General features: G+C 39.8%; 1 protein-coding gene across 1 annotated transcript in view; it reads left to right on the forward strand.

The window, feature by feature from the left end:
- Nucleotides 1–12290, forward strand: part of NYAP2 (neuronal tyrosine-phosphorylated phosphoinositide-3-kinase adaptor 2) — a 130561-nt gene extending 118271 nt beyond the window's left edge. The window contains exon 6 of the mRNA XM_086468414.1: nt 12063–12290. Within this exon, the coding sequence (XP_086324540.1) occupies nt 12063–12290 (228 nt within the window). The remainder of the gene's footprint in view (nt 1–12062) is intronic.
- The last annotated feature ends 1978 nt before the right edge of the window (nt 12291–14268 follow it).

Below are 14268 nucleotides of genomic sequence, written 5' to 3' on the forward strand. Positions count from 1 at the left end.
TAACAGCCCACACTGTGTAGTTTTGGTTCTCTGTATCTTAGGCTAGTCAAGTGCTCCTAGGGTTAGAAATGCCCTTAACCAGCCAGACTCTCATGCTGCAAATTCCAGCTCTATTCACATGAGGGACTTGCGATAAACCTAGGGGGTGACCCATGTCAGTAACATCTTGCATGTATACATGTATACATACTGGATGTGGAAGGCCTAGAAAGAAAAGTTTCTCCAGTGCGAGTGAGCCTTAGGAATGGGTAAAAATATCATACTTTATGAGTCCATTTTATGGGAACATTACAGACACTATCTGTCAGACCTCTTACACTTTGCAGTCCACAGTAACATGCAATTGCCAACTGATTTGGCATTTATTAAAACGGCTAGCAATCATTTGTAAGCCTTTTGTAAAATTATTCTTAATCACTGCAACTGTATATAGGCTCAGTTATCTGACCTTGAGGCAGCAAAGCACACTGGCTTATCTTAAATAGCAAAATATCCCTGTAAATCAAGGGAATGACTGATACATATTTTCCAGTTGAGCATATGTTTAAGTTATTTACTGAATTGGAGCTTCAATGATAATCATATGTGATAAATTTGATTCCTGTACAGTTAATTTTATCATTGTATTAGCTTGTCCAGCCAGACCAGTCTCAGTACGTAGTAAGTTACTACAGCAGAGTGGCAGCAGCTACTCAGAAAATTTTCGGAAGAGAGGTCTTTATGCAGGAAATACTAAGGAACTTGTAGGATGACAGAGCCACTGCTAGGAAGAGCCTTCACCCCAACTAAAATCGCATAATAGAAAATCCTTTTCATTTTGTAATTTAAAGTCACAGGGTTAAATTCTGACCTCACTCACATCAACAGCAAATTCCCATTTCCTCAACAAAAAATAGAATGGGGAAAGGACAGATTCAAGCTCGGTTTTTATGGGCCAGTGGCCTGATCTTAAGCCTTTGCAAGTCAGTGGCAGTTAGTGGACTCTTAGGTTCAGTTGGCACATCTCTGTTGTTTTACAGTCTGGAAAAGCACATTTACTGTCTGGGGTTTATAATCACAGTTACAGAATTCACCATAGAAAATAATAAAAATGAGAAAAGACAATAGCAATATGAATTTTTTAAATTAATATTGGTCACATTATGGCTCTTGCTTGATTTCTGCACTGAACCTGAAAACATAATCAGAGGGAAACAGCACTTTTTTGCTAGTTGACAGTTTGTTTGCTTATGTTACAGGTGATATGTGTGCATAGATTAACAGGAAACTGAGTGTTTTCTTTGCCATGCATTGTCATTAGCCATTCCTTTTAAGATGGATATTTAAATTTCCTACCTGCTCTGGAGATCTGAACTCAAATTCAACCCATGCTGCTGTCATAGGCTAAGTCGAGTTTGCCTGGTCGCTCCATGCTGGGAGCCGGTGGGCAAAGCCCTGGTTCAACAGGCCGGTGCTCGTGGTTTGGTGTGTTGCAGTCTTCTCAACGAGTTAATGCTGATTCAGTGTCACACGCTGCATCAGCCAGAGCCATCCATTTGGAGATTGCCCTTTAAACAGAAAAACAGAACAAGGTACAGGGAGCCACTGCACCCAATGAATCCCGTTTTCTAAAGCATGCGGATGCCAGTCTTAGTTTCTTGCCTGTATCTCAGCTATTCTGCGTGTTAGGAAATCATGTCTGTATCACATTTGGGTACTATATTGTTTAGCAATTCCTGATATAAATGAAATTGCATGACGTTGCTGTGAGGGCAGAGCAGATGCGATATCTCTCATTAAGGCAGGCTCTTACATGTTTGGATTCTTTAGAAACTCTCAATATGCTTTATAATTCTAGTAACTGCTCATTAACTGCGTTTCAAATTGGAGTTAGAAATTAATCATAAATGGAGATCTCTGTCCTTTAATCATGTTTTTATGCATCTTTTAAAAGGAAGATGTGACCACATGCAAGAATATGATCATCTCTGTACATTCAGTGTTGTTTTCAGTCATGCTTTCCTAAATGTTTTAGCCCCCATGCAATACTTGAGATATAGCATTTAATCTAAGAAAATGATCATTGATGTAATTTCACCAGCAAAATGTAAGAGCATAATTCAAAGTTTTTAATCCGTAAAACAACTTCATTCACGGTTGTAACTGAGGTATTTGTGTATTTGCATCACCTAATACAAAACAAGAGGAACTGAAGGCACCAGTCCTTTCACTACTGAGGCATTCTTCCTCCATATAGTATTTTAATAATTTAAAAAAAAAAAAATAAAATTATTCTTGTGACAATTTTCTTGAAAATGCTAGGGAAATATAGAGACTTAGTGGCTTTGCTGGCAAACTGGTGTGGTGAGGTTCTTCAGCTGTCACAGCAATAAGGATTAGTTAAATGTTCAGTTCTACTACTGACTTCAATAGGAAGAGTGCTGGAGCACATGTACATGTTTTTCGCTTGGAAAAAATGAGGTCAATAAAATGGAGAAACTAATGGAGTTTATGGTGTCGCCACATGTCACATTTTTGTAACTTTAGGATTGGCCTCGATGTCCACTTTCTCGTAGTTCTTAGTTCTTCCAAAATCTTGGTCTTGTTTCCCCTCATTTTCATTCTTCCATATCCAGTTTCTGGGTCCTTCTTGGCCTCTGATGGGTGACCAGAAGTAATATCTAGAGCATGGATCCTGCTGCCTTCAGCTCCCTCGTACATGAGAGTTTTGCAGCCTGCAGGGTTTGGATCTGGAGGAGGAAAGGATCTTGCCCACCAGCGGCTCTCACTGCTCCGTGCCACCTCTTAATGCAAAGGGAGACAGGTTGTTAATCTCAGCATGAGATTTAGAATCTGGCAGTTTTTCATAACTACCATGATTTAGAGTAAGAATCACTAATTACAGATGTGTTGTACTGTGGACATGATTACTCAGTCATAGCCAGGGCTAGCTGTGGTGGTCATTGAAGTCACTGCCTCAAACTACCCTGCTGATTTAAGGCTGGTTCATGAGCAGTTAAGGCATACATGCAACAGAGCAGCAACCTCCAGCAAGAGGAAGAAGTGGGGAGACAGGATTAGTAACCTCTCAAGGAAATCTGGGATATTGGAGTGTTACCCTGCAGTGCTGTACTGCAAAGCACAGTTAGCAGGAGATCTCTGTATCACTGAACTCTAGCAAAGTATTCTGTCCTTGGTCCCTTCTGTGATTGACCTAATACAACACTGAATTTTGCTTTCTATTTTACAGTGAACGATACATCATGGTGGGTTGCTTGAGTTCTGCGTTTATTGCTTAGCAAAGGCATTGATTAAGCTTTGATTTTTCATGAGTGATCTCAATAGGAAATTGCTTTGAGGTGATCCACTGCATAAATGAGATGCATGAGACAAATTTACACAGTATCCCTAATGTGAGTTACTTTACAGGCTCTCATTTTAAACATACTAGCAGTTACAGGGTGTGTTAACTAACAGCAGGTCAAGCAGTACATTTCACACAGTTGTTTGGTGTTAAAAAACAAGCTTAGATGAGAAAAATATGCGTTTCCAAATAAGATAATAATGCAAGGTCAGGAAGATCTATAGCTAGACTGATTGCCAGTACAAAAATGGAAAGCAGGATGGTGAATTTATCGTTTAAAGTTTGCTTTATTGATAGCCTCAGCAATAATCCAAGGGTTACCAGAAAACTCCAGGCATAGCAGTGTGTGCAGGGCTGGTTCTGTATAAAGTAACTGTGACATTTAGTAATTGGAAGCAATGAGTCGTGAAACTGGAGGTCTGGAATCAGAGGTGCTGAAGGTTTACTAACCATTTGCTAATTTAATTTTAGGATAAGCATTAATTGCTCATAATCTTGAGTCTTTGGGAATTCCTGGAGTTCCAAAGATTCTTTTCAGTTGTTTTAAGTGGTGGATTAGTCAGGCCATAGAGCGCAAGACAATGTAATAAGTCTTTTAGCGAGTCCTATGTTTGAAAAAGGTGTCCAGATTTTTCTTACGATACTGCATCATATAATTACACTAAGTGGTAGAATGGTTTTTACAGGGACTCTAGGTTTCATTTTTTTCTGTAGTAGTATCATTTGTAAGAAAACATATTTCCAGAAGTTTAGAAATTTAGAATAATGTAAGTCAAAACATTACAGCAATTCAAATGTTACAATAGCCCTAAAATGTGATACATATACAGTTCCATAAGTTGAAACAACAGGTGTCAGTGAATCCTTTTTATGTTAAACATACAGGGTAAGATTACAAAGTGCTCCTTCCCACCCACTGTTTTGTCAAAATTAGACTAGTGTGCTGGGGGAATTCTCTCCCAAGTGCTTAGAGGGAAAATAGAGATGTTACTTGTGGCCCTTAAAAAGAACAATTTGTGAAAGGCTGGAAAGGGTAGTTTGTGTGGCACTTAGCACCTTGCGTTTGCCTGTGCTTGTGATGCGAGTACATGGATGCACAGAATCATTCTGATGTGGTTGCTGGCATCATAGGACACCTTCTAGAAAACGCTTCAGACACCTCTCTAGAGAAGAATTTGCAGTTACATTATCCAGTGTCCCTGGGGAGCGCTACCATGCACTACAAATTGCATGGAGAGTGTCTGCTTTCACAGCTCACCTTGCACATCCTGCGTGTTCCTGAACATACTGTTACTTTTAATCACCTTTGTATTAATAATCAATTGTTGTTTTGAATTTAACAGTAACAGGAGAACAGGTTAGCAGTGCAGAGCTATATGAACGACTATCTATCCTGGGCCAAATTATGCTGTGTTTCATGTCAATATTATTCCAGAGTACCTTTGTCAGAGAGAAAGAAATGACTGCAGGTTTAGCCTGTAGTTCTACCCTCCCTTACTAACTTTTGCAGCCATTGAAAGTAACAACATTGAACTGCAGTGCAATGGTTATAGCTAATGGTTAGCAAAAGAAATCTTATCCAATATAATTTTCCAAGTGCTCTTCTGAAGGCTTTTTAAATCACTTGAGGGTTTTTTTACTACTTATTTGAACAAACTGTAGTCAAATTCTTGGGCCCATGAAGTCAGCTGGTACATTCCTGTTGGCTTCAAATGGGGGAGGATCTCGCTGCTCAGCTTTTCTGAAACCTGATTCTGCCTGAACTCCTGCCTTGGACAACTCCCCTTTTGTGAACATGTGCTAAGAGGACTTCACATCAGGCTAAGCATATCAGATAGCAGATCATGAAGTAACTGTTGCTACTTAACATAGCCCTCCACCACTTGCACCCGTGGCATACGACTGCCTTCTAGGAGTGGGATTTCACACCCTCCCGAGTGGAAATACCTTGCCCGGCCAGATGGCTGGGACCCATCTGTACCAGAGAAAGTGCCGTCAAGAGTTTCAGTGGGAAAGAGAGTTTGGAAACTCCTGTCTGAGAACAGGCAAGAGGGAGGGAGTACCCTTTCCTCCCAGAGGATGGTAAGTGGCTTTCAGAAAGCCTTTCTTCTTCACTTACTGTAGCCTGCCAAAACAAGCCAGCATGCTTGGCACTGCTGAATGATGTGTAGCACTGCACACAGATTGCACCATTAGAGATCACTTTGTTTCCAGATCCAGGAGACATTTCTAATAATCTCCTCCAAATGTTGCTGATATTTTTTATTTCATTATATTTCGCGTTGGTTTAAGATTGCTTTGTTATAGCCTCACATCAGCTGTTGGGCTTTCATTTTATCTGTGATATGCAGTTGTCAGAAAAGGGTATTTGTACATGACATCCGTGATCACATATGTGTGATGTGGTTTTCCCCATCCTTCCTGTAAATGAAGAGTCAGACCCTCTGCCCATCCAGCAGGAGAGGGAGACACTCACAAGGGCCAGAAGAGAACTGCGTCTTCCTCAGCCCCATAACCTCTGCAGTTTCAGCACAGTAAGTGAGAACCTGTAGTACTAGGAAGAAAATATGGAAGCACCAGTGAATCCTGGGGCTTTCTTACTGCCCAGAGCTTCCGCTTTCACCTCAAGCAAACCAGCAGCACTAAAATGAAGAACTTACCAGCCAAAATGTCATGAGGAGAAACAGCTAAATGGGATATGGTGTTGTCTAAAGCCCTCAAATAAACTATAGTGGAAAATATGTTTTTAGGTCATTAAAAGTTCATACAGCACACACAAAAAACCTACTCATAGAAGTGTCCACAGCATGAAATATCAGGTGGTCAATTCAGATGTTAGAAAAGCTTCCCCAAAAATTAATGAAAATTGGCAGCATTTTCTAACTTTGTGACTAATAATAGAGCTGTGTACAATATTTCAAATATTTCTTCTCCCCCGTGGCATTTTTAGCAGCACATATTTTCACAGGCATTTGTGAAAAATTATAGTGCACCTTTCAATGATAGCTTCCCTGAAATGCCTCTCATCACCCAGAATTAGCATGACTTTATCCAACCTACGCTTCACCCCTGTGGCCTGACTTTGGAGGAGAAGAATTGCTCCCAGCACTTGCTCTTCTCTCGTCCTGGTGCAGGCAGGAGCACGGGGTGCCTGCTTGCCTGGTGCACAGGGCTTGAGATTAAAGTTACGTGGGGCTCAGTTTGAGACAAGAGGAAATGAGTGGGACTTATATAGCACACACGTCTTTTTACCAAGAGAGAGCATTATCTATCTGTGTATTTATGTAGCTATTTATGTCACACATGAGCAAGTAAAATTTATCACACCTAAGAAAGAGAGCCCCAGGCCTGGAGCTGAGGATTTTTCACTCTAAGTTTTCAGTCCTGCTTCCAGATTTTGCTTTTCACACCCATCATGTTTTTCATTTGGAAAGGCTACGCTACATGGGATTATTATCATTTGGTTTGTGTATAACTTACAGGTCCTGCCATATTTTTTTTGGTAGCATGCATGTATTCTGTAACATACAGACCTGCTCACACACTGTACTGGTGCACTTCGCCTGGTGCTCCTTATGGGGAAAGTCCTGAAGGGCCAGAAAGTCTTGTCTCATGTTGTGAATACTCACCAACAAAAAGATTTTTTTGCCACACTGGTGACCACAGCTAACAGGTGTGCAAAGTTGTGTCCATCAATAGCTGCTTAATTGTATTATTAGAGAATATTTTCTTCTATCTTTTGCCATCCGTAGCTGTTACTCTCTTTGCCAAACCAAACTATCCTGCTTAGTTAAGAACAGGGAAAGAACTATGTTCATTTACATATCTTTTTCTTGCTTTAAACACCCATATTTTGAGCACTCTTGCGAATCTGCTGGTGCAGGCTGCCACAGCACAGAGCGGGCTGGAGCTGCACTGGCATCATTCTGCGAGCAGAAGTGGGGGTGGCCAGGGTGGGGACACAGCCTGTGCCAGGGCAGTAGGAAACAGAAATAGTCTGCTGTGACACCAGGGAGCTCCTGGCAGCATGTCATGGTCTGTTCCCCAAAGCCTGTTTTGAGCTTTCTCTGGGATTATGAGCTTTTCTCAGTAAATTCTGATGTGCCAGAGAACTATGGCATGTGCTGACCTCTGGATCATCAGCACCCTCTAAAAGCGATTGAACTGTAGATGTTCTGCCTGTCAAACGTCTGCTCCAAGATGGTTCTGTGATTGCTCAGAGCAATTTAATTTAAGCAATATGTATATTTGTAAACCACCAGAACTGCTACTTATCTTTCTGGAATCATAAAAAATTTCAGTCCTGTGAGGTAAGAAGAAATTAAGACGAGCCCACTACTAATGAAGGCATCTACACACGAAAATGTACCAGTTGCACTTTGCAGAGAAAGTAACCAGTTTATCTAGTTTCTCACATCTTCATAAAGCATTAAAACACTCACCAGAAGTGATCTTTTTTTTTTGCTTAGAAAGGTTTTCTTAGACAAAACATTTTGCATTGTTTTGAGGATGTTGGTTTTTCTTAGTTAAAATATGGTTTTATAATATTACTTCTTGTTCCATGGCACTACCAACATAGAGCCTGAAAGTATGTGACAGATCTTAATTAAATTCACTTCCAATGTTTTGGGAATAAAGATATCAGGAAAATAAGGGCAGATAGTAAAAGTAAGGTGACAACATAGACTGCTTTCTCCTATGGCCTTCAAGAAAGCTAGTGATTAAAACTGTATAGAATTCAGTTTTGTATAGTGGAAAAAGTTTCTTACTTTTTGTTGTTGATGTTCAAGTTTGGAACAAACATTTGCTTTAAAGAAGATTTCTGGAAAAAAACCTAGAGAATAATGAATAATCAAAGGGTTAGTGGTTCCTACACACCAGGTTATCACGCAGCTTTTACTGCCTGCTTGAGAGCAAGGATTTGAGCCTACCTCCAACACCTCCTAGGTGAATGTCCAAACTTCTGGGCCTTTCGCTGGTGTTTTCCTTCACTCTCTTGCTCTGTCTGATTTTGAAAACCAATTGTGTCTTAGACCATGGATAATTTAATGAGTAAAAATGCCATCAAAACAAAAAGTCATGTGCAATGAGCAAGTTTCATAATTCAAAGGAGATTATCTGACATAGTACCTAATGCACATCCTGGAGTCTCCAGGAGATCCCTCCTCAGCAAGAACAAGCTTTGGGCCTAGACTCTTTGGTCAAAACCAACTTTGCTATGCTGTGTCTCGTTGGCTGTTACCTCCAGTGCTGATGCTTTTTGTGCCTGTCTGCCTACATCTACATCTGCAGCCAAGCTCCGACATGCTGCAGTGTGCGTACCAGTCCTCACACGCTGTGGGATCTTTCAGGAAGGGGAGAGCTGTATAGCTGTTTAATGTTATGAATGCTCTACTTTTTTTTCCATAAATTAAGTTGTAACATCATTATTTTTTGTGTCTCTCACACTGAACAAATCACTTCTTATGATATAGCAGGGATATTAACAACCTGGTGCATGACCAGAGGAGCAGACCAAAGCCAGAAAGGAGAGAGGGTATGAAAAAAGTTGGTACTGGAACTAAGCCTGGGCACCATCAGTTCAGCCACAGGAAGGATATTGCCTAAGTCCACAGTGTTAAACATATTGGGTTTAAACACCTCAGCAGCTCTACTGAAGTCATCAAGAGTTACCGCTGTGATTAAATGACTGGGTTGAGTGCTGGCTTGTAAGACTCAGCACCTGTAATTTGTCTAGGACACACTGAAAATTTAGTTAACACTCTTTGGGATTTTGTGTTAGCAACGTGGTTATTGTCATATCTGTAGTTCATTGATCTACAAACTAGTCATTTCCTCTTAGGTCTGTCTTGCAACTTCAAGAGGCACGCACCCTTGTTCAGTACATTTTTATTTTATTGCACATTAACACTAGAACTGGGCAAAACTATCAAATAAAACCTTTTAACATTTGTTTTCACTTTTAAGCTTTTTTCCCCAAGTCTTTCAACATCATATATGTTCACTTAGCCTGTTTTAGCAAATGACTTTGCAGACACCAGTTCTGCATGTGCATGCTGCACATACCATTACCTGAATGCAGTTACAGGAGGGGAATGTACCATGTGGACAGTACATCTAAGAAGATGTTGGTGTGAAGGACTTAGCCATCAAACAGAAATAACATTAAAAAAATCACAAGTACTCTCGAAAATATGTGTCTGGGGAAGTGGAAAACCTCAAATTCTTCATAATAAATGATTCACTAACTGCAACACAATATGGTGGCCAGTATAAAAAAAAGGATTTTGGGTTTGCCTGCACTCGGGTTTATTTTAGGGGCTGTTTTGCAGGGGCTGGCAGAGTGTCTGTGTAACTGATACATTCTACAACACCATTTCTATCTTTGGGAAGTTGCAACTGGTATTTTAGAGCTTAGCATGCTACTTCAGTCCCCTCGAATCCCATGAAGGAGATTAGCTACCAGAAGACACTGTTGGCAATGGCACTGCGTGTGGTACAGTGGCAAGAGTGGGGGTGATGTGGATGTAACACCCTCACAGTGACTGTTGTATGTGCTGCGGAAGGTGCTTGTGGTGCATGGTGGCTGGAGCACACAGCATACTGTAAGGATTTGGTATTGGCACGTGCTCTGTTTACTTACATGATGGGTTATAAGAGAAGGTGTTTCCTGATGCCTAGAAGAGGAAACGTGCACTCAAGAGCTGTTACCATCAAATCCAGCCCAGAAGCTGGTGTGCAGCTGTGTGCTGTGGATATTTGGTGTAATGAATTGTGTGCAGACTGTGTCCCTCTCCTGCCCCACATAAGAGGACCCAGCCGAAATGAAGACACTGCTGTGTAAGTACTAACGCATCACTGACGAGTAGAGTGGCAGGAAATCTGCCTCAGTAGAGGCTCGTCTGAAGACCTGTGAAGTCGGGCTGGGGGGTGGGGAGGAGTATCTCTGGTTCAGTCAGTGAGTTTTGGACCAGGCCTGGGCACCCATAGAGAGAAAGTCTCACGGCCGTGGCAGGTGACATGCCTCGTACGTGCCTGCACCACCGTAAACTAGATCATTCCTGAAATGACAAATAAGTATTCGATTAGGAAGAGCAGGCACAGCAGGCTTCCAGCAGACTTTTAGCTCAGCCATGCAGGCGGACACATTGTGGATACAGTACCTGTAATATTCATAAGAACATTCAAGAACAAAATTCATATTGTGGTTTAAAGTTATTCTACTGAAAGTACTGTCTAATGTATAAGGTAAGCACGGTTTTCTTTCAGTATAGAGAAAGGTAATTCTATCTAAAATTCTTTTATCCTGTGTCGCCCCTTAAGACCTTTTTTTCACAAAGATATTTGAAAAAATACATTTCTGTATTGTGTTTATTTTTCTGCTTGAATGCATCATTTATTATTACTTTTTTGTGGTAGGCTTGCTCACATTTATACTTTTTGCTTTGTTTCCTTCTATGAATCTGAACATGCTCTCTATCTATTTATCAATAAATGCTTCAAGCTGACCACAAAAACTATTGAGATCAATGGAAGTTTCTACACTGGCTTCTACGAAGACTAATCCCCAGTTCTAGGAACCTGGTGTATGCCCAGGCTTGGCATTCTAAGATTTGTGAATGAAAGGCATATCTGCATTATTAAATGTACTCAAATACTCTTTATAACAAACATACATTTCCCTCATGAATCAAAAATGCTGCCAAAGTATTAGTGTACATGTGCATTTTCATGACAAGATCAGAGATATACTTGGATAGCCCCTGCAAATGTATGGCGTGTGTTTACTTACACACAAATCCTAAATTTATGACTAATGTGGGAAATAAATGTTGGGAGACTCAAGACATCACTTCAAATTTGCAAAGTAAGTGTTGAGAGGAAGTTTTCTGATTTGCAGGTATACAATGTGTCATACAGAGACAATGAGCCCTTTCAGGATAATTTAGTATTAGTGATTTCAGTTCCAATCAAAAGCCTTTGAAGACACACACACTTTCAATCATGTGAGCACCCTACTGAACTCAACTGAAGCCACATTCTTGGGCTTCAGAGGGGCTGTGACGTGTACTTACCACTAAATATAAGGTAACCTCCTTTTTTGGATCAGGATTGTGTTTTCAAATATTCTATGTGCATGAAAACATGGAGTTTCTAAACTCTTGGTGCCTTCCAGTTAATGAAATATCATCACAGAATAGGGTAGGTTAATCCATATAATTCACATGGAGTTCATGAAATCATTTTTAAAAAATTAAACACAGACTTATATTTAGCTTGATACTCAGAAGTGTTAACACCATGCTTTTAATGTGACAGATTGGATTTGGAAAGAAATATAAAACATGGGTTTCACAGTATAGAATTTTTTATTTCCACAACTCAAGGATATTAAGATCCATGTGCCTTTTTAAAATTCAACCAGTGCTAGTTTGCCGAAAACATTTATCTTGATTGGCTCTCAGTGCTCTGGAGAAGTTAAAAAGGCGGCCTTTTATTACCCTTTTTTTTTCTTAAAGTAGTAGTTAGAAGTAAAGACTGACTTTGTTTCTGTTGTGGGCATAGAGATTATCTGTTCATCAAACAAATTAAAGTGTTTCAAATAAGAGTAATGTTAACCTTGCAAAGAAACAACATATCCAATCCATGAACAAATAGTTATTTGTATGCTTTTTTCTTTTCTTTTTCCTTCTTTTCTTTCCCTGCTCCCCTGCAATAGGTGACGTGTATGCAGTGGTTGCAAGGGGACCATACAATGCTGGATATGATCGAGAAAAAACGTTGTCTCTGCAAAGAAATAAAAGCTCGACAGAAATCAGAAAAGGGACTCTGCAAACAGGACAGCATGCCTATTTTGCCAAGTTGGAAAAAGAACACCGGGACCAAGAAATACAGCCCTCCTCCTTATTCCAAACAACAAACTGTTTTCTGGGACACTGCAATTTGACAGGCATGTGGAGGATGCCCTCTCCACTGTGTTGCACCATGCACAGGTAGCCTGCTTTCTTAATAAGGCAAAGGCTCTAACCTAAGACTTACCTGCAGGTGATGAACTTCCTAGGAAAAAACACACCAATACAGTGCTCACCTGCTAATCAAGAGAGAGATTTAAGTTTTCGACTGGATTAAGGCATACATATTTATCCAGGATTTTTTTTGGATCCAGAAGATATCAAAATGTAAATATTCGCCATTATATTGAAAACACCCTAACTAATACACTGTTTAAATATATATATATATATATAAAAATTCAAAAATTTATGAAGAATTTTACAATATAATGTTACTGTTATACTGTTTTATTACCTATTTTCTATGTGGTATTCTAATGTTTCCCCCGCTCCCCGTCACCACCAGTTTATTTCTCTTACCTGCCTAGATTTGGCCTCTGTACAAAAGCATGTGGTTGTACATTTTGTTGAACAGGACAATGTACAAAACAACTCGGTGCTAGGGCTGTAGAAGATACCTGGAGTCGTACTTGTTAGATGTCCTTAGCTTTGCCAGGGGAGGGCTGGGCAAAGGAGAGAGTTTTGGTGGGAAAAAGCAAAACTGCAAGCAATGCAAATAAAAGTGCTTAATGTGGATGCCCAAGTTCATTTAAAATATGAATTGTGCTGCATCGGTTTTCCCATAAAGTTAATCAGATAAATTGCCCTTGGTGTTGTATGAATCAGTTACTAATATTATTTGGCCAAGAAACTAAATTTTCTGCAGAAAAGCCTGCAACAGAAATTCTTCCTTCATTATATTCAGCTGACTAGCAGAGACCATGGTTCACTGTGACTAGGCATTGTACAGCCCATGACGAAGAGACCCGGTCGCTTAGCAGGTTAAAACAGTGGCACTGCAGCCACAGTTCCTGTCCACATTTGTCTTTGGTCCAGAAAATAAAGGCAACAAAATCTGTTTACATGTTTGTTACTTTTAAATCCAGCAACACATCCTTACTTTCCGCTGTGTCAGATTTCCTTGTGTTATTTATAAAGGCTGGAATTCAGACCCCTTGAAAGCCAGTAGGGAGATCCCTCTTGATTTCGTGCAGTTTTGAAGCAGAGGCCCATGTAACACGTCCTCCTGGGTATGCCGTTTCTTCTTCCTGGCTGCTTCTGTAATTGGCTCACAATCCTTTCTTGTGTTGTATTACACACATTCTAACAGAATATTATGTCATGACCAAAGAATTATGATCTCCTGGTTTTAACAGGAGAAAGAGATGGCTTATACTGATTATGAGGGTGAAATCCATGCGGTGAAATATCTTCCAAAAGGATCTGTTGAGAACGAGGGAACTTTCCTGTACTGCTGTGGAGTACAGGAAAAAAGACCTATGGCATATATTTTGTATATTTAAATTTCTGTCTATGCGTCTGAAGTTTAGTAGCACAAAAGTCCCTCTTTAAAACAACCATTTTAGTATTATATTCACCGAGAAAAAAAGGTGTGTTCTTTGAAACTTCTTGTTGTATTGGCTTTTCTTTGAAATTATGTTGACAGCATTGCCACAGCTGCAACTGCTGATCAAAAAAACCAAAAATAACAAATTTTAGAAGGTTTTTGTAATCTATATTGCTAAAGTTTGAGTTTGAGTAATGCTTTATCAGTAGTAGTTTCTTTTCAGCCTCTGAAATAAAGTTTTTAAATATTTTATAACTATTAACTAATGTATATTTTGATGTCCAAACTGAGATTTCTGTAAAAGATAAAGTGTGTGTTTATATGTGTGTATGTATATTAGCATTATTGTATATGTATATATGCATATGTGTACACACATATATATATGCATGTATCTCTCTATATGTACTCATAGATGTGTGCATACATATATACTCACATACATTAAATACTGGTGTGTGTTATGAACACATAGTGGCTGGAATGGGTACACAACTGAAATGCAGATTTAAAGAGCCCCTCAC

The sequence above is a fragment of the Leptosomus discolor genome, chromosome 7 (genome assembly GCF_034619465.1).
Source record: "Leptosomus discolor isolate bLepDis1 chromosome 7, bLepDis1.hap2, whole genome shotgun sequence".
In the NCBI taxonomy this organism is placed as follows: domain Eukaryota; kingdom Metazoa; phylum Chordata; class Aves; order Leptosomiformes; family Leptosomidae; genus Leptosomus; species Leptosomus discolor.